Consider the following 19,870-nt stretch of genomic DNA (forward strand, 5'->3'; position numbering starts at 1 on the left):
ATCTCTTTAGGCACTGCTACTAGTTTGTTTCCTACAGTTAATGTTACCTTCCTTTCCTTGGCTTGCTCCTCTCTGCCAGACTTCTCCCTATAAAATTCATACTTTCTTATCTTTCCTAAGATCTTAGACAGGTTTACTGAAGGATGTGAGGAAACTATTACATTTAAACAGTAAACTTCTGGGATCCCTGGGTGGCGCAGTGGTTTAGCGCCTGCCTTTGGGATCCTGGAGACCTGGGATCGAGTCCCACGTCGGGCTCCCGGTGCATGGAGCCTGCTTCTCCCTCTGCCTATGTCTCTGCCTCTCTCTCTCTGTGACTATCATAAATAAAAAATAAATAAATAAATAAATAAATAAACAGGAAACTTCTGAATTCTTTCGCTTGTAGTTTCTAATGAGAACAAAAGCAAAAGAAATGTTCCCTGATAAATACTTGAGATGGGCAGTGTCTGAGAGGACTGAAGGAATTCACAACTGCCTTAATGTTAATGCTTTGTTAGAGGCCAAAAGCAACTTTTGTTTGGCAATAGCCAGACCTCCAGGATCCTGCAAATCTTCGTTAATATATGAAAGTCTCTTTAGAAATTCCCCTTATCTTTGCCCCCACCTTAAAAGTATATAATCATGGGCTTTTCAAAAGGATACTGCAGGTCTTTCTGCCCTCCAGTGTGGTCCTGTCCCTATGTTTTAATATAAACAGCTTTTTGCAACAAAATATTCTCAGAATACCTTTTTGATCCTTAGCTCCAGGCCCACATCACATTAGTTTCCAATGGACAATGAATGCTCTCACGGTCATGCAGTGAGATATTTACTTCTGGGAGTGGAGGCTCTCAATCAGACCTCCATCTTGTGGGTTTCTATGTTACTCCATACTTAGTGTCATAGTTATCCTTCTTTTCTTTTCTTTTCTTTTTTTTTTTTAGATTTTATTTATTTATTCATGAGAGGCACAAAGAGAGAGGCAGAGACCTAGGCAGAGGGAGAAGGAGTCTCCATGTGTGCTGCAGACTCCATCCCAGGCCCCAGGAATCCTGACCAGAGCCAAAAGCAGATGCTGTAGCACTGAGCCACCCATGCACTCCTAGATTTAACTTTCTATTTACTTCTTTGTATTTAAAAGAAAAACAACACACAAGAATCACATAATTAGGGCATCTGGGTGGCTGAAAGTTTGAGCAACTGCCTTTGGCTCAGGTTGTGGTCACGGGGTCTTAGGATCGAGTCCCACATCCCACTCCCTGTACAGAGTCTATATCTCCTTCTGCTGATGTCTCTGTCTCTCTCTCTCTCTCCATTTCTCTCATGAATAAATAATAAAATCTTAAAAAAAGATCACAAAATTAGCATGTTTGTCTTAAAAGCCTGAAAGGTAGTATAACAACAGATAGAAAATATACCAGGTTTGTTTGTGACCCAAAAGAAACTTGATTTACTGCCAATGAGGAGATCACAGAGAATAATATCCCAAGCAGAGAGTCATAGAGCAAGGGGAAAGGTTTCCTGCTGATTAGGGTTAGGCTGGATGTTTAGAAAGAGGAGACTTGTCATCATATGTAGAGCTTGGCATAAGGCCCCAACAGTTGTACACATACCTGTGTGTTTGTGGGACCCAGGAAATCTAACAAAAAATCTGCTACCCCTGGACAAGCAGAGCAGGACTAACTCCATTTTGTGCTACACCCGCCATCTCATGTAAAACCCCCCACACGACCTGCCTATTGTTTAAGGCACTCCCTCACCCTAGCTTAGCTATTAAGCACACCCTTATCAGAAACCAGCACACCTAATTAGGAATGAGGGACCTCTGACCTTTAACCAGCCAAGGAACGAAAACCCCTCTTTTGCCCACCAAACCTGCGCGCAAATTCTAACCAGAATAATAGGCTAGTTCAAATGGTCACTATAGGGTGAATCGTGATTCAATTGGCCACCTGCGTGTGCACCAACATGACTGTGCAACTTTCTGCGTATGTTACAATCTCATTGGCCACTGGCCCCTATAACACTGCTGTGCTTCTTAGTCTCGGGGTCCAAGCCCCTGCCCTGCTGTATGGAGAATACTTGGACCCAAGCTCGAGCTTGTAAATAAACCCTCGTGTTCTTGCATCGGTGTCGGCTCCTTGGTGGTTTCTCGGATTTGCAATCTTGGGCACAACATTTTATGTAACTGAGGTTCGTGCTCCTCCTTGGCTGGAAATTTTGGTAATAGAATGAGGTAAAAGTAATTATAGGTTACCCCAGAGGTTACTGTTTGTTACCTTTATAAAGAGTAAGTTAGGGGTTTAGCTCAATTGGGCTGGCTCAAGGTCTTCCTCAGGTGATGCAGTTTTACTTAATCAAGAAAGAATTCTTGAGAGGTCTTTGGTGCACAAAAGTGATTGTTTTAAAGCATGAGGTCAGGAACCACCAGTAAAAGGAGTTGCTGTTGCTGCTGCAGCCTGCTGCCCGCTGTCTGCTGGCGCCACTTGCCCAGAGACTATGAGGACCAACTGATCATATATTCTGCGGCAGGAAAAGTAAAGATAAGGGAAGTTCCAAACGGATTTTGTCGACCACGGCAGCCCGGGTGGCACAGCAGGTTTAGCTCTGCCTTCAACCCAGGTCGTGATCCTGGAGACCCGGGATCCACTCCCAAGACGGTCTCCCTGCATGTAGCCTGCCTCTCCCTCTGCCTGTGTCTCTGTCTCTCTCTCTCTCTCCTTCTCTCTCTCCCTTCCCCGACCCCTCTGTGTCTCTCATGAGTAAATAAATAAAATCTTAAAAAAAAAAAAAACAACACTCAACCTGACACAATGGCCTTGTTATTGTCAAACTAAGGTTGTTTTTCCCACTAGTAAGGCATTCACCTTAAGAGAGTTGAGTACTTCCTGGAGGAACTTTATACTCTGACTTATGTATTTGTCAATGGGTTGCATTTTTTTTTTTTAATGGGTTGGATTTTATAGGGACATTTAATGTTATATACATTTCTTTCTGCCTTTGTTTCCCACATCAAGATCAGTCCTTACCTTTCCTTGGATAGTTTCTGTTTCCATCACAGGAGACTCTGCCCATCGGGTGTTTTGCCTGAAGTAAAAGATGTGGTAGAAAGAGAGGGTAAGTAAAATGTGGGACAAAGGTTGGAGAGTACAAGCAGGTAAACAGTGAAGGTCAGGTCTTGGGGTCTAGCTGGTGACATTAATGCTGTCTTTCATCTTTAGGACCTTTGTGAACTCTGCCTAAGGCTTCTTGGTAACTGTGGTTGGTATTTATTACAGGGACTGCTGACATTCAGGGATGTGGCCAAAGAATTCTCTCAGGAGGAGTAGATATGTCTGAACGACACTCAGCGGATACTCTACAGGATGTGGTGTTAGAGAACTACGGACACCTCCTCCTCTTGGGTGAGGATCACTGCTTCCAGATTTTCCATAACACACTCAAGGTTTCCTTCCTTCCTTTGAAGACTGTCTCTTGGAAGTTTCCTCTTTGAATGATTGGAATTTGGATCTGGGCAGTGAAGGAAAAAAGTTGTGTTTTGTAGCGTGGGACCCAGGAAATCTAACAAAAATCCCCTACCCCTGGACAAGCAGAGCAGGACTAACTCCATTTTGTGCTACACTCATCTCATGTAAAACCCCCCCACACGACCTGCCTATTGTTTAAGGCACTCCCTCACCCTAGCTTAGCTATTAAGCACACTTTCATCAGAAACCAGCACACCTAATTAGGAATGCGGGACCTCTGACCTTTAACCAGCCAAGGAATGAAAACCCCTCTTTTGCCCCCCAAAACTGCAGCAAGTTCTAACCAGAATAATAGGCTAGTTCAAATGGTCACTATAGGGTGAATCGTAATTCAATGGCCACCTGCGTGTAGACCAACATGACTGTGCAACTTTCTACGTATGTTACAATCTCATTGGCCACTGGCCCCTATAACACTGCTGTGCTTCTTAGTCTCGGGGTCCAAGCCCCTGCTCTGCTGTATGGAGTATACTTGGACCCAAGCTCAAACTTGTAAATAAACCCTCGTGTACTTGCATCGGTGTCGGCTCCTTGGTGGTTTCTCGGATTCGCAATCTTGGGCACAACAGTAGTGGAGAAAAGTCTTCACATTGCTTCCTTTTCAGCTTTAACTTCCCCTTCCTTAAGGTAACATCATCGCTTCTGTAGATGAATGGGAATTCTATACAACAGGGCAAAAAATAGTACTGTCCATAACTTAAACTCCAATTTACACCTTTTATTCTTGTGTCTAGTACTTGGCTGTGGAGGTCAATTCTGAACATTGGACATCTCTCCTGTGTGTTCTAAAGGGGCAGTTGGGGGACGCCTGGGTGGCTCAATGGTTGAGCGTCTGCTTTCGCCTTGGGATGTTATCCTGGAGTCCTGGGATTGAGTCTCACATCGGGCTACCCGCATGGAGCCTGCTTCTCCCTCTGCCTATGTCTCTGCCTCTCTCTGTGTGCCTCTCGTGAATAAATAAAATCTTTTAAAAAGGAAATAAACCTTTTTTCTTAACTCCAGCATTTATAGCATTAAAAAAAATCAAATAAATCTAGACCCAGCGTGGAAGTCTAGTGATGAAAATTAGGAGAAATAAACAATATAACATAACCAAAATATAAAACAGGATAAAAATTAAAGTAGGAGCGGTTCCTGGGTGATTCAATCAGTTAAGCACTTGACTTCAGCTCAGGTCATGATCTCAGGGCCTGTGGTGGGCTCCCTGCTCAGTGGGGAGTCTGCTTCTCCCCCTCCCTTTTCCCTTCTCCCCAAACTCATGTATTGTCTCTCTCAAATAAATAAATAAATAAATAAATATAATAAGAATAAAAATAATGAAAAGCTAAATAAAATTAAAAAAATAAGGTTCTCTACGGTTTTCTATAAATTAAGTCATCTGGGAACAGAGAAAGGTTTAGTTTCTTTCCTTATTATTTTTTTTAAAGACCCCCAGGACCCTGGGATCATGACCTGAGCCAAAGGCAGATGCTCAACCACTGAGCCACAGAGGCACCCTAGTTTTTCCTTACCAATTGGATTCCCTTTATGTATTTTTTTCTGATCTAATGTTTCAGACTAGAATATATAATGCTGTGTTGAATGGAAGTGGTGAAGTCACTTCTTTACCTTGCTTCTGATCAAATAGAATGTTCAGTCACTTACTATTGAATAAGTTAGACTTCACCTTTTGGTATGTACGTGGCCTTTATCAGGTGAGGGTAGTCTTCTTCTATTCCTTTTGTTGAGTGTTTTTTATCTTGAACCACTGTCCCAAATGCTCAGATTCTTGTTCTGTGTGCATTAATAGGATTATGTCATGTTTGATCTTCTTTCTGTTAATGTGCAGTCTGAAATTGATAGATTTCCATATCTTGAGACATCCTTGATTATCAGGAAGAATTACCACTTGATCATGTTGTAAAATAGTAAAATGTTCTTTTGATTCGAGTTGTTTAATTAATTGTGGACTTTGTAGGACTCCTTGTCACAGGTAGTACCTGGTCATCTTCTTTGCTTGTAGTGTCTTCCTCTGGGCTGTGATAACCTATAAATGCTGATGTCACAGAGAGTGTTTGATGTTTCACTTCTCTTCACTCCTTGGAAATGTTGGAGGAGATCATGAAGTACTTTCTCATTAAATGTTTGTTTGAATTATCCGGTGAATTCATCTGACACAGGGCTTTTCTTTCTTAGGGTGTTATTTTATTTTATTTTATTTTATTTATTGCTTTTTCAAGCCACTCAGTAGTTGTAGATCAGCTGAGATTGTTTTTTTTCTAATATTTCCCCATGGTGGAGTCAGGTAGGTTATACCTTTTTTGAAATTTATACATGCTTTTTTGATACCTATTTACTGGCATAGTAATTATGCATCATCACCTCTCATAATTACTTTATTCCTAAGGTATCACTGATACTGTGTCTGCTTTCATTTCTTCTGGTTTTAGTTGGTTTTCTCTCTTTCATTCTTACTTGATTCAGTTAAAAGTATGTCATTTTTGTTGATCTTTTCTTACTAGCAACTCTTCCTATCGTAGATATTTTACTGCTTTTGCTACAACCTATTTGGTTGATTTCTATTTTAAGTTTAAATTTCTTTCTCTCTGCCAATTGTGAGCCGAAATGGTACTTTTCCTGATTTTTTTGAGGTGTAGGAAAGTAACGCATGCTACAACATGACAATAGAAATACCTATTACGCCATGTGGTGACTACATTGTACGCAAGTGTATTTGTTCATGGAAGAATAAAGTCCTGGTGATTCCTTCTCAGCCATCTTGCTGAAGTTCTCTAATTTTAATTTTGCATTTTAGGAGTTTTCATTATACTCATCTGAAAGTAGTAAATGGGATGATTTTGCTTTTCTCTTATTTGATATCTTTCAGCTATATCTTCACATGCCACCCAGACTTCCTGCCAAAGCTGTGTGTAGACGCTTCTTTCCAAAAATTAGAAGTGTTTTCTGAAAGCTCCAAACTTACTGTACATAAGAGTGTCCCTATAGGAGGGAATCCTCATAAATATAATGAAAGCATGAAAGCTCTTAACCAGACCCCCCAGTGTTGGTGGTAATCAGAGAATTGATGTGTGGGGGAAAAAAAAAACATACAGATGTAATAAACCAGCGAACACGTTTAGCCAGTCATCAAGACTAAATATACAGGACACCCGGGTGGCTCAGCAGTTGTGTGTCTGTCTTTGGCTTGGGGCGTGATCCCTGGGTCCTGGGATCCAGTCCCACATTGGGTTCCTTGCAGAGAGCCTGCTTCTCCCTCTGCCCATGTCTCTGCTTCTCTATCTGTGTCTCTCATGAATAAATAAATAAGATCTTTTAAAAAGAAAAAGATACATTTGCAAGGAATGTGGCAAAGCCTTTGATGGGCCCTCAATGCTACCTCAACATCAGCAAATCCATGGTAGAGAGAAACCTTACAAATGTGAAGAATGTGGTAAAATGTAGAAGTACCTCTGATTATTATATGGACATAGGTGAATCCATTCGGGAGAGAAACTTGACAGTTACATTTGCAAAAAGAATGTGGCAAGCCCTTTAACTATCACTCAAGCCTTACTGAACTTCAGAGAATCTACACTGGAGAGAAACCTTACAAATGTAAATACTGTGGCAGGGGCTTTAAATTCCACTCAATTCTTATTGGACATCACAGGATTCATACTGGAGAGAAACCTTACAAATGTTCAGAGTGTGGCAAGGCCTTTAATGAACACTCAACTTTGACTCAACATCACAGAACTCATAGAGGAGAGAAACCTTACAAGTGTAAAGAATATGGCAAGGCTTTTAGGCAGTACCCAAACCTTATTCAACATCACAAAATTCACACTGGAGAAAAACCTTACCAATGTCAAGAATGTGGTAAGGCCTTTAGTCAGCGGTCAGGCCTCATGATACATTACATAATTCGTACTGGAGAGAAACCTTACCAATGTAAAGAATGTGGGAAGGCCTTTAACCGTCGCTCAACCCTTACTCAACAGAATTCATTCTGGACAGAAACCTTACCAATGCGAAAAATGTAACAAGGCCTTTATCCAGATCTCAGGCCTTATTCAACGTCAGAGAATTCATTTGTGAAAAAACCTTACCCGTGTAAACATACAGGAAGGCCTCTAATCATATTTCAATACCTACTCATTATCACATAATTCATAACGCAGCAAACCTGAAAATGTTTAAAATTTGAGAAAATTTTTAAGGACTGCTCACCACTTAGTCCACATCAGAGACTTCATATTAGAGAATAACCTTAAAATGGTTAAGAATGTGGCCAGGCCTTTAAGCAATGCTAACACTGACTCCTGATCAGGGAAGGTATACTGGAGAGGATTTTTCCTGAAGCTCTCTGAAAACTATATGCAAATCATTGGATGTAAAGAAATCATCATAACAGTTCATGTATAGACAAGCTTAGTGCTGAGCTCTATCGGCCAATGTAAAGATTACCAAAGGAATTTCAACTGGAAGCCAGGAAGATTTGTGAGGTTGCCTGTACTTGCCCTTACTCTATCTGAAGATCCTTCAAGACCAATAGCTAGAAATATGCTCAACTGGCTACCATTAGACCTCAGAAACTGCCTTAACATTTGGTCTAATTACTAACCATTCCCATTTAGTAACATTAATTCTATCAATGGGCTAACTTAAAAATACACCTGCATCGTCGCCTCTTCTTCTTTCAAATTTATTCAAGTTACTTAACAAATAGTGTTTTATTCGCTCATGGGATAGAGTTTAGGGATTCATCAGTTGCATCTAACTCCCAGCACTCATTACATCTAGTGCCCTCCTTAAGGTTCATCACCTAGTTTACCCCATTCCCCTGTTGAAATGAGTTTGATTAAACTGACCTATTGTTAGGAGCAAAATACTGGATCAATGGCATGAAACAATCTACCAGGTCAACTTCTAACATGTGAGACTCTTGAAGTTTCAGATGGGGGAATTGCAGGAGTGCAGGACAGTCTCTATGCTGCCCCCACCACCACTTCCCGAATGTGCCACATTGGCCTTGTGAGGATTTTGAGTTGAGGGTACTTGGGATCCTGCAGGCTTGAGAGAACCTTTACTCCGTCCCTTAAACACACAGTAGATTCTAAATTGGGGGGTGAGGTCTTTCCCAGAATAAGAGTTATTAACAGAGTTTATCTCAGTGACCCATCTCTAAGGTAGGACAAAGATGTCATTACCAAATATGTGTCCTTCTTATTGCCGTGTGAAATGTTTTCCTTTCCTCTGAAGCTCCAGGTCCCCAGTCCTTTTTCCTTAGTTCAGCATGACATTGGCTCCTCATCTTGCCTGACAGTCTTTGGAATTTCCACATCTATGGAATTCCTGTATGGATTCCTGTGGATTCCCTGTATGTACACCTATTAAGTTTGTCTCCTTTTAATCTGTCTGACGTTGATTTCATTCCTACTCCAGCTGGAAGGATCTTTGAAGGGACTAGAATTCTTGTTCTCAGACAGAGGATTTGATTTTAATGCCTCATTTCCGGATATCCTATAGAAAGCATAAAAAGATGGTGGAGCAGTAGGAGGTACATGTCCAGGAGTTGATATTGTTGAGCTCACTTTTTGCCACTATTTCAGAAGGTCCCTTTTTGTTTCCTGCATAGATATTATCTTGTGTTTGCTTTAAATTTTCTAAGTAGCAGTCAAAATATGTAGCCCATTCAGTTTGTTTAGTTGAATAGATCGCTCTCTCTTGAGGAGCATATGTAAGTACACAAATTAAGTCTTTCAGGCAGTCTTCATTTAGGCCACTTGAGCATTAAATCACCCTTCAGTAGAATTTTCTATTTATTTAGACACTTGCAAATAGGTAATCCATATGTGTTAACATGACTCCCACCAGATGGTTGGAAGGTGCATCTCCATCCCTTTTCTTCCTATAGTGATGGTTTATTTTCCATCCTAGTGGGTTGAAAGGTGCAGCACCTAAAGGAGTTTAGCTGGAAATGAGTGTGCTAATTAGAGTGATCTTACCCCTTCAAGTGTCCCTCTGGAGATGGTTGATTGTATTTTGTTTTGTGTTTTCCTGGAGTTAGCCTGGCTAAATTCAAAGTGCTGAGAATGCTAAGTGGCTGATTCTTCTATGTTTTCCCTGATGGACCAGCTGAATTATTTGTGTTGAATTCATTGTTTTTGTTTTTTTTTTTAATATTTTAAAGCCTGTGTTTTTATTTTTTTTGAGAGAGAGGCTGTGTGCATAAGCAGGGGTGTGGAGGGGCAGAGCGAGAAGGAGAGAGAGAATCCAAAGCAGGTTGCAAGTCCTGTGCAGAGCTTGATGTGGGGCTCAATCTCACAACCTTGAGATCTTGATCCGAGCTAAAATCAAGAGTCAGACACCCAACATGCTGAGCTACTGAGGCACCCTTTGAATCCACTTTTATTTCATTTTTGAGATTTTATTTATTTATTTGACAGAGCAAATGATAGTGAGAGAGCATGCCCAAGCAGGAGGAGCGGCAGGACAGAGGGAAAGGGAGAGGGAGAAGCAGTCTCCTCGTGGAGCAGGGAGCCTGGTGTGGGGCTTGACCCCAGGACCCTTAGATCACGACTTGGCCAAAGGCAGACACTTAACTGAATGAGGCACTCAGGCACTCCCTTTTTTTTTTTTTTGGCACTCCCCATTTTTAATAACAAATATTGTACAGGTTGGGGAGTTGTACACTTCAGGCCAATGCCATCCACACGATTGATTTATAATATTAATTCATCATTCTTCTATGCTCAAGACCAAAGCATAGGGAAGCCCTGGTGGCTCAGTGGTTTAGCGCTGCCTTCAATCCCGGGTGTAATCCTGGAGTCCAGGAATGGAGTCCCACGTCGGGCTTCCTGCATGGAGCCTGTTTCTCCCTCTGCCTCTTTCTCTCTGTCTCTCATGAATAGATAAATAAAATCTTTATTTAAAAAAAAAAAACGACCAAAGCATATAAATGCTACTGTACGGCTCAGAGGCAAAATATATTTCTCCTGTATATATTTTATAAGATTTTATTTATTGGGATCCCTGGGTGGCGCAGCGGTTTGGCGCCTGCCTTTGGCCCAGGGCGCGATCCTGGAGACCTGGAATCGAATCCCACGTCGGGCTCCCGGTGCATGGAGCCTGCTTCTCCCTCTGCCTGTGTCTCTGCCTCTCTCTTTCTCTCTTCCCCGTGTGACTATCATAAATAAATTTTTAAAAATTAAAAAAAAAAAGATTTTATTTATTGGCCAACCCAGGTGGCGCAGCAGTTTAGCGCCGCCTTCAGGCCAGGGCCTGATCCTGGAGACCCAGAATCAAGTCCCGTGTCAGGCTGCCTGCATGGAGCCTGCTTCTCTCCCTGCCTGTGTTCTGCCTCTCTGTCTATCATGAATAAATGAATAACAAATCTTAAAAAAAAAAAAAAAAAAGATTTTATTTATTCATGAGAGACACACAGAGAGAGGCAATGATATAGGCAGAGGGAGAAACAGGCTCCTCACAGGGAACATGATTCCCAGGACCCTGGGATCACCACCTGAGCCAAAGGCAGATGCTCCACCACTGTGCCACCCAGGTGTCCCCCCTCCTGAGTATTTGAAGAAATGTTTCCTTTCAAGAAAATCTGAGAAATATAATAATCCTCCCTTGCTTTCACTAAAGCAAAAGGACCTCCTTCATTCTTTCATGCAGTGATTTACTGGTTCCTACTGATTTCCAGATTAGATCACTATAGTAAATTATCTTACTTTCAGGTACCCCTGAAAGTAACGCCTGAGATCCATGTTTGTATTGTGTTCTTAATTAAGCAAGAATAATAAATTTGATGATATGAAATTGGAAGTGTCAAAGGCTTTCTTTAGTGAATGAGCAAAATGATGTTTATACTTTCATTTATCATAACCCATTTTCACTATGTGTTTTTTTTTAAGATTTTTAATTTATTTATTCATTAGTGATACAGAGAGAGAGGGGGGCAGAGACACAGGCAGAGGGCGAAGCAGGCTCCATGCAAGGAGCCCGATGTGGGACTCAAACCAGGCAATCCGGGATCACGGCCTGAGCCAAAGGCAGGCACCCAACCACTGAGCCACCCTGGTGTCCCATTATATGTGTTTTGTATATGTAATATTATTTCACTACAGATTCTTGTTCCTCCGTCTGCATTTCTATATATCTAATATTTTGTTAATGTGAAATTCTAATTGTGTCATAAAAATAAATCTAGTTTGGGGGCACCAGTGTAACTAGGATGGTTAAACATCTGCTGTCAGCTCAGGTCATGATATCTGGGTCTGGGAGTTGATATTTGGGTCTGGGGGTCGAGCCCCAGGTCAAGTTCCAGCTAACAGTAGTCTGCTTCTCACTCTGACTCTCCCCTCTGCCCCACTTATGCTCTCAATCTCTCTCTGTGTCTCTCAATTGAATAAACAAAAATATATTTTTTTAAATCTGTATTTAGGTAGATTTGAAAATGTTAGAAGAGAACATTTACAGGTGAAATTCAACTTTTTATTGCACTTCATGGCTTTATTAGAATGAGGTGAATTTGAATACTTCTATTGTCCTCAGCTCATCACAATTAATAGGAATGGCGTAATATTTTGATCTAAAGTGAAACTCGAAAAGAAAAATTATGGAGGATCTCTCTCTCTCAAAAAAAAATTAGAGGTACCACAGGCCAACAAAATCTACTCAGCAGTGAGTATCTCAATACTCTCCCCAAAACAAGCAGTCTGGGCAGCTAGTACTTGAGATGCCCCCACTGGCTAGGGACCAGTGAATCATGGGAAGAATTTCCACATTGGACTGAGTTTCCTTTGTGCTTCCCAAAATCATAACCAAAGCAAATGAGAATTTGTCTACCATGTGCAGTAAGCCAGTATAATCATACACTGAGCTTTTGTGGTATATCTATTTAAGACATTAAAAGACATTGATTTGTATGGCCCCACCCAGGAGAAGAGGAAGCTAATGCTCAAAAGTGTTGAAATCCTCAATGGCTTGCAAGTGAAGACTTTTAAGGGGAAAATTTGGTTTGAGAGTCTTCTGATGTGATAGGGCAGGGACTAGACTCGGTCTTCCTCAACACTGAGCATGAAATCCAGCATTCTTTTGCTCCTTCCATAAGAAAGGAAAGAAAGAGAGAAAAAGAGAAGGAACAGGAAGGAATGGGAGGGAAGGAAAGAGGGGGAAGGAAAGGGAGGAAGGAAAGGGGAGGAAGGGGGGGAGGGAAAGGAAATGCCTCCTGAGTAGTTTCTGTTGCAGGAATTCTTATTATGAATACTGGCAAAGCCTGGACCAAACCAAGTTGCACCATGATGGCTCTCCCGGACTTCTTCTTGGGGAGAGTCCCTGAGAACACTTTCCTTTGTGCTATCTCCCTTGTTCTCAAGCATATGCCCCAATAAAATCCTGACTGAAACTCTGATTTGCTGTTATCAATTTCTATGCTTAGAGCTCAAGGACAGGTTTAGTGTGGTGTCACTGAGAAGGTAGATGCTACTGATTAGAGAGACCCACGGGGCCATGTGAGCAGATGTTCTTTGATATCTTCTGGTGCTGTTTCACCTGGTACCCCGGAGGTGTATTCTATCTCATAAAACTTTGAATCAGAAAACAATATCTTTCTTCGTCTTTATCTTAGAGGTGTTTTTTTAAAGATTTTAGTTATTTATTCATGAGAGACACAGAGACATAGGCAGAGGGAGAAGCAGGCCCCTCGCAGGGAGCCTATTGCAGGACTTGATCCCGGGTCCCCAGGACCACCCCCTGGGCCAAAGGCAGCACCAGACCTCTGAGCCACCCAGGGATCCCCTATCTTAGAGGTTTTATTAGGTATATCTGGTAGTTACATCTGTAGGGTAGTGCCGATTAACTACTTACCTCTTGAGCCTAGTCTCCATGTTCCTTATCTGGTACAGCTGGGCCTGAGGACAATATGACCTGTAGTGTGCATTTTTTCATCTGAACTGACAAGATCAATGCTGGTTTCATTAGATCAATGTTGTGTTGATCATGCCAGGGAGCACAAATTTCTGTGCCCTTCAGGATCCTTCTAGCTGGATTGAGAAACCCATTGAACAGAGACAGATTAACAGGACAAGATCAAATTAAATTTCATAGGTGTAGGGAACGCTCACAGACACGGAAATTGCAAAATTGGGCAAAATGAGGTTCATATCCTGAAGTTAGGAAGAGGGCCTGGGACTTTGAAGTGGAGAAATGCACTAAACAGGGCAAGAAGAATAACAGCAGATGTTTGGTAATTAGATGTTGCCCTGCCACACAGATGGATGACTCAAATGAAATTTGTCCCTAGCAGTAACATTTATTCTGTGAAAGATGGCCAGTTAAGATTATTCTACACAGGCCTGGGTAGCTCGGTGCTTGAGTGTCTGCCTCTGGCTCAGGGTGTGATCCCAGGATCTAGGATCCAGTCGAACATCGGGCTCTCCAGGGGGAGCCTGCTTCTCCCTCTGGCTAGGTCTTTGCCTCTGTGTGTGTCTCAGGAATGAACGGATAAATCTTTATTTTTTTTAAGATTTTTTATTTATTTATGCATGAGAGACATATATAGAGAGAGGCAGAGACACAGGCAGAGGGAGAAGCAGGCTCCATGCAGGGAGCCTGACGTGGGACTCGATCCCGGGTCTCCAGGATCCCACCCTGGGCCAAAGGCAGTGCTAAACTGCTGAGCCACCGGGGGCTGCCCTGGATAAATCTTTAAAAAAAAAAAAAAAAAAAAAAAAGATTATTCTATATTATGAGGTGAGGGGCAAAAACTTCTCTTCGCCCTATAGGGTGTCAAGTGCCTTTAGCCCAAAAGAATGTTCATGCCAACTCTCCTATCTAGAGGCAGCCTGCCTTTGGCCCTTAGAGAACGTTGCTTTAAGGTAGTAGTCTCTGTATACAGATATGTATGTCATGTTAGATAAACTCTACATCAGATGACCTTGGTGAAAACCTAGTTCTTTCCATTTATTGGGTGTTTGGCAAAAAAATCCCTTTTTTTTTTTTTTTTAAGATTGTATTTATTTATTCATGAGAGACCGAGAGAAAGAGAGAGAGAGAGAGAAAGAGGCAGAGACACAGGCAGAGGCAGAAGCAGGCTCTCTGCAGGAGCTTACATGGGACTCGATCCCAGACACCAGGATTAGGCCCTGAGTTAAACGCAGATGCTCAACCACTGAGCCACCCAGGCGTCCCGGGCAAAAAACTCTTATGAAAACGAATAATGATATGTTTGGTCTCATCAATTATTTTGGTGTTTATTATTTGTACTAACTTCTATAAAGTGTTATAATGCTATCTAGTGACTAGCAAATGTTTAAAAAGCATTGCTGGGGGGCAGCCCCGGTGGCGCAGCGGTTTAGCGCCACCTGCAGCCCGGGGTGTGATCCTGGAGACCCGGAATCGAGTCCCACATTGGGCTTCCTGCATGGAGCCTGCTTCTCCCTCTGCCTGTGTGTCTCTGCCTCTCTCTCGCTCTCTCTGAATAAATAAATAAATAAAACTTAAAAAAAAAAAAAAAAAGCATTGCTGGGGTACCTGGTGGCTCAGTCTATTAACAATCTGACTTCAACTTAGGTCATGATCTCAGGGTTCCGGGATGGAGCCACCCCACCCCAGACCCTGCCACTGGGCTCCATGCTCAGCAGGGAATCTGCTTCTCCCTCTCCCTCTGCTCCTCCCCCTGCTCAGGCTGTCTCTCTTTCTCAAACAAATAAAATCTTTTAAAAAGTAAAGTAAAAATAAAAAGGATTGTTGTTGCCATTCTTGGTATGCTAGTAGAGCCTTTAAATTGATTGAGGGATGCCTGGGTGGCTCAGTGGTTGAGCGTCTACCTTTGGCTCAGGGCATGATCCAGGGTCTGAGGATCGAGTCCCACATCAGGCTCTCTGCATGGAGCCTGCTTCTCCCTCTGCCTATGTCTCTGTCTCTCATTCTCTGTGCCTCTCATGAATAAATAAATAAAATCTTTTGAAAAATTGATAAGTAAATAGATTGATATATTTATATATTTACTTATTTATTGATGACTGAGAGAGAGAGAGAGAGAGCTTGAGGGAGGAAGAGGGGCCGTGGATAGTATCTCCAGCAGACTCTGCACTGAGCACAGAGCCCCATTTGAGGCGGGATCCCACGACCCTGAGATCATGACCTGAGCTGAAATCAAGACACAGATGCTTAACAGAATGAACCAACCAGGCACGCTCAGTAGAACTTTTAACTGTCACTAAAATCATTGCATTCAAACTCATCAAATAACAGTGTTTTCAGAAATCATTTTCGAGAATTCTACATTGTCCTATCTTCTCTACTGAGGACATTAGTGGGTTCAAAATTAGTGAATCTCCAACCAGACTCATATTCCTATTTTTTATTTTTTAAAGGTTTTATTTATTTATTCATGGGAGACACAGAGAGGGAGGCAGAGGCACAGGTAGAGGGAGGAGAAGCAGGATCTATGGGGGGAGCCCGATGCAAAACTTGATCCCCGGACTCTGGGATCTCGCCCTGAGCCAAAGACAGATGCTCAACCACTGAGCCACCTGGGCATCCCCCACCCCCCGCCCTTTTTTTTAAGTTTTGTTTTGTTATGTTTTTTATATTTTGTTTATTTATTTATTCATGAGAGACACAGACAGAAAGAGAGGCAGAGACACAGGCAGAAGGAGAAGCAGGCTCCACGCAGGGAGCCCAACGTGGGACTCGATTTCGCGTCTCCAGGATCAGGCCCTGGGCTGAAGGCGGCGCTAAACCACTGAGCCACCCGAGCTGCCCCCGCCCCCCTATTTTTTAAATAAACGGGTCTTGCTATATCTACGCCAGACCCGGTCACCTTTTTGGAGCAAATAGGAGCCCTGAGATGTGAAGAGAAAGGAGCTGTCCAGCCACAAAGTTGGGAATGAAGAAAGTAGATGACTTATGTGAAGTGCAAAAGTGAAGGAGGAGACCAAACCTTAAAAGTGTCATTTGGGAAGCACTGAGTGAAAGAATTTTCTAAAAGCTTTTGTTGATTTATGTTTCTGTCATAGACAATTCTAACACTTCCCATGCTCCTACATCCTGTAAGATTCTCCTTCTGCTCCCCTGGTCTTACATCATATTCACGAAGAGGGCCAAGGGACCCTTCCATGGCCTGCGAGGGCCTGCACAATCTGTCTGCTTTTCTATGGCTTTGGGGGGCCTGGGGAAATCTGTGCATATTTCTAAGAAACTCCTTGCTAAGCCATTTTTTCAGTTCCATTTTTGCCTCATAACAGGTGTTGTTACCATATTTCTTAACAATAATGATTTTCTAATTTTGTCATGTGTATATGGAGTTCCTTTGGTTGTGTTCTGTTTTCGCTTTGTGATTAGTTTTCTGTGAAATTGAGCTATGATTTTAGATTCTAAAGTCTTTTTTTTTTTAAGATTTTATTTATTTATCCATGAGAGACATACAGAAAGAGACAGAGACACAGGCAGAGGTAGAAGCTGGCTCCCTGTAGGCAACCTGATGTGGGACTCCATCCAAGGACCCCAGGATCACAACCTGAGCCAAAGGCACAGGCTCAACCACTGAGCCACTCAGATGCCCCAGATTCTAAAGTTCTGATAGAACATGCTTGACAGGGCAGCGGTTTAGCCACCTGCAGCCCAAGGTGTGATCATGGAGACCCGGGATCGAGTCCCATGTCAGGCTCCCTGCATGGGACCTGCTTCTCCCTCTGCCTGTGTCTCTGCATTTCTCTCTCTCTCTCTCTCTGTGTCTCATGAATAAATAAATAAAATTTTAGAAAAAAAAAAAAAGAACACGCTTGACTTACATGTGTTGCCTGGGGGGCTCAGTGGTTAAGCATCTGGCTTTGATTCAGATCATGAGTCAAAGGTCTTGGGATGGAATCCTGCATCAGGCTCCCCATTGGGAGCCTGCTTCTCTCTCTGCCTATGTCTCTGCTTCTCTGTTTCTCATGAATAAATAGACTTTTAAAATCTTTTTTTTTAAAAAAAAAAGAAGGGAGTTTGATAATTAGTAAACAACCCCATATTTATTAAATGTTTTGTTCATAAATATAAATTTCCCTTGAGGCAAATCCCCTTAGAATTTTTTTTTTAATTTTTATTTATTTATGATAGTCACAGAGAAAGAGAAAGAGAGAGAGAGAGAGGCAGAGACACAGGCAGAGGGAGAAGCAGGCTCCATGCACCGGGAGCCTGACGTGGGATTCGATCCCGGGTCTCCAGGATCGCGCCCTGGGCCAAAGGCAGGCGCCAAACCGCTGCGCCACCCAGGGATCCCCCCCTTAGAATTTTGATCTTCTTTTCTCAAGATACATTTAAATTGTGGTATAATTAATACTTAACTGTACGTGCTTTTTAGTGTAGCAGTGATACTCTGTATATTTTACAGCATTCGTGGTGTTTCTGTATTCAGGAATATCTTTTGTTTCATTACTTAAGTGAAATCATAGTGTATTTATCTCTGTGAATTATTTCATTCACTGTTAGTTATTTTGTGCATGATGTTTCTTTTTTCAAAGTATGTATATGCTACATTTTCTTTATCTGTTCTCGAACATTTTTGTTGCTTTCATTATTATTGGCTTTTCTGAACATTGCTGCTATGAAATCTGCTTGTGCAAGTATCTCTTGCACATCCTACTTTGAATTCTTTGGTTATATAGTCTCAAGTGGGATGGCTGAATCATAGGGCAATACAATTTAAATTTTTTTACAAAATCCCATGGTTTTCCATAGCGCTTGTGCCATTTGCATCTCATCTAGCAGTCCTTATGGGTTCTATGAGTTCTAAGGATTCTTGTGATTTACAACTCAGAGTAGCTCTTTTTTGGTGTTATTCTCGTTTAATAGTGGAATCCGAAGAAGTAGTGATTTATGACTCACTGTTTTGCTTGTATTTTTCTAATGAATAGTGATTTTGAGCATCTTTCATATGTTTGTCCATTTGCATATCTTCCCTGGATTTTGCCCTTTTTTTTTTTTTTTTTTTTTTATGATAGTCACACAGAGAGAGAGAGAGAGGCAGAGACATAGGCAGAGGGAGAAGCAGGCTCCATGCACCGGGAGCCCAACGTGGGATTCGATCCCGGGTCTCCAGGATCGCACCCTGGGCCAAAGGCAGGCACTAAACCGCTGCGCCACCCAGGGATCCCCCATTCAATCTTTTGTCCATTTTTTAATCGTACCAGGGTCTTTTTTGTTTTGTTCTCTTTTTTTGTTTTGTTTTGTGGTTGTTGCAAGAGTTCTTTCTATACGATAGATATTAATTCCTTATGCTCTAAAGGTTCTAGAGAAAATGTCCTCTCATTTCACAGATGGCCTTTTCACTCCACTGAATGTTTCTTTGGAATCACTTTCTCTGAATTCCATGTTTCAATATACTGAGTTTTATTTCATTAGTCTCAAGATAATTACTGGTCATTTTTTAAATTTCATTTTGACCATTGATTGTTCAGAGTGTGTTGTATAATTTCAAAATATTTGTGGAATTTCTGATTTTCCATCTACTCTTCATTTTTAAAAATTAAAATAAGTAAAATTAAATTTTATTTATTTGTCAGAGAGAGAGAGAGCACAAGCAGAGAGGCAACAGCCAGAGGGAGAAGCAGGTTCTCTGCTGAACGAGGAGTCTGATGTGGGACTCCATCCCAGAACCCTGGGATCATGACTGAGCCAAACACAGATGCTTGACTGATTGAGCCACCCAGGCATTCTTTTCTGCTATTCATTCTTAATTTCATTACGTTGTGGTAAAAAAAAAACAACAAAAAACTTCTATGATTTTAATCTTCATAAATTTGTTAAGACTTGTTTTGCAGACAAACAGGTTGTCTATACTAGAAAATGTTCCATGTATGATTGAAAAGATTATATATTCTGCTCTTGCTTGGTGGAGTGGTATGTATATGTCTATTACGTGTAAGTGGTCTGTAATGCGCAAGTGCTCTCCTTGGACTTAATGTGGTCTTGCTATACAATTAAATTGAGGTATTAACCTCTGCTACTCTCATGACACCATTGAGTTCTTACTTCAATTCTGTCTTTTGTATTTCACATAAATGGGGTCCCTGTTGTTAGGTGCACATATATTTATTATTGTTATAGTATCGACAGAATTTCATTCCTTTATCTATAATGTCATTTTTGTTTCCTGACACTCTATGAACTTAATGTGTATTTGTGTGATATTAGTAAGGCCACTGGTCCCTTGTTTGGCTTCCATTTGCATGAAAAGACTTTTCACATACTTTGGCATCTCTTGTGTGTTCTTAGATTTAATGTGACTCTCTTATAGACAGGAGGTTCTTCATCTTGTGGTTTATTCATTCAGCCAATTTACACCTTTTAATCTACTTAAAAAGTACTCACTGGATGGAAGGACTACT

General features: G+C 41.6%; 1 protein-coding gene across 1 annotated transcript in view; it reads right to left on the reverse strand.

Moving 5' to 3' along the window:
• LOC140607990 (uncharacterized) overlaps nucleotides 1-19,870 on the reverse strand; it is a 202,933-nt gene that overhangs the window by 40,303 nt on the left and 142,760 nt on the right. Inside the window, exon 3 of the mRNA XM_072782719.1 lies at nucleotides 3,012-3,069. Within this exon, the coding sequence (XP_072638820.1) occupies nucleotides 3,012-3,069 (58 nt within the window). The remainder of the gene's footprint in view (nucleotides 1-3,011; nucleotides 3,070-19,870) is intronic.

This window comes from Canis lupus, chromosome 1 (genome assembly GCF_048164855.1).
Source record: "Canis lupus baileyi chromosome 1, mCanLup2.hap1, whole genome shotgun sequence".
Lineage (NCBI taxonomy): Eukaryota > Metazoa > Chordata > Mammalia > Carnivora > Canidae > Canis > Canis lupus.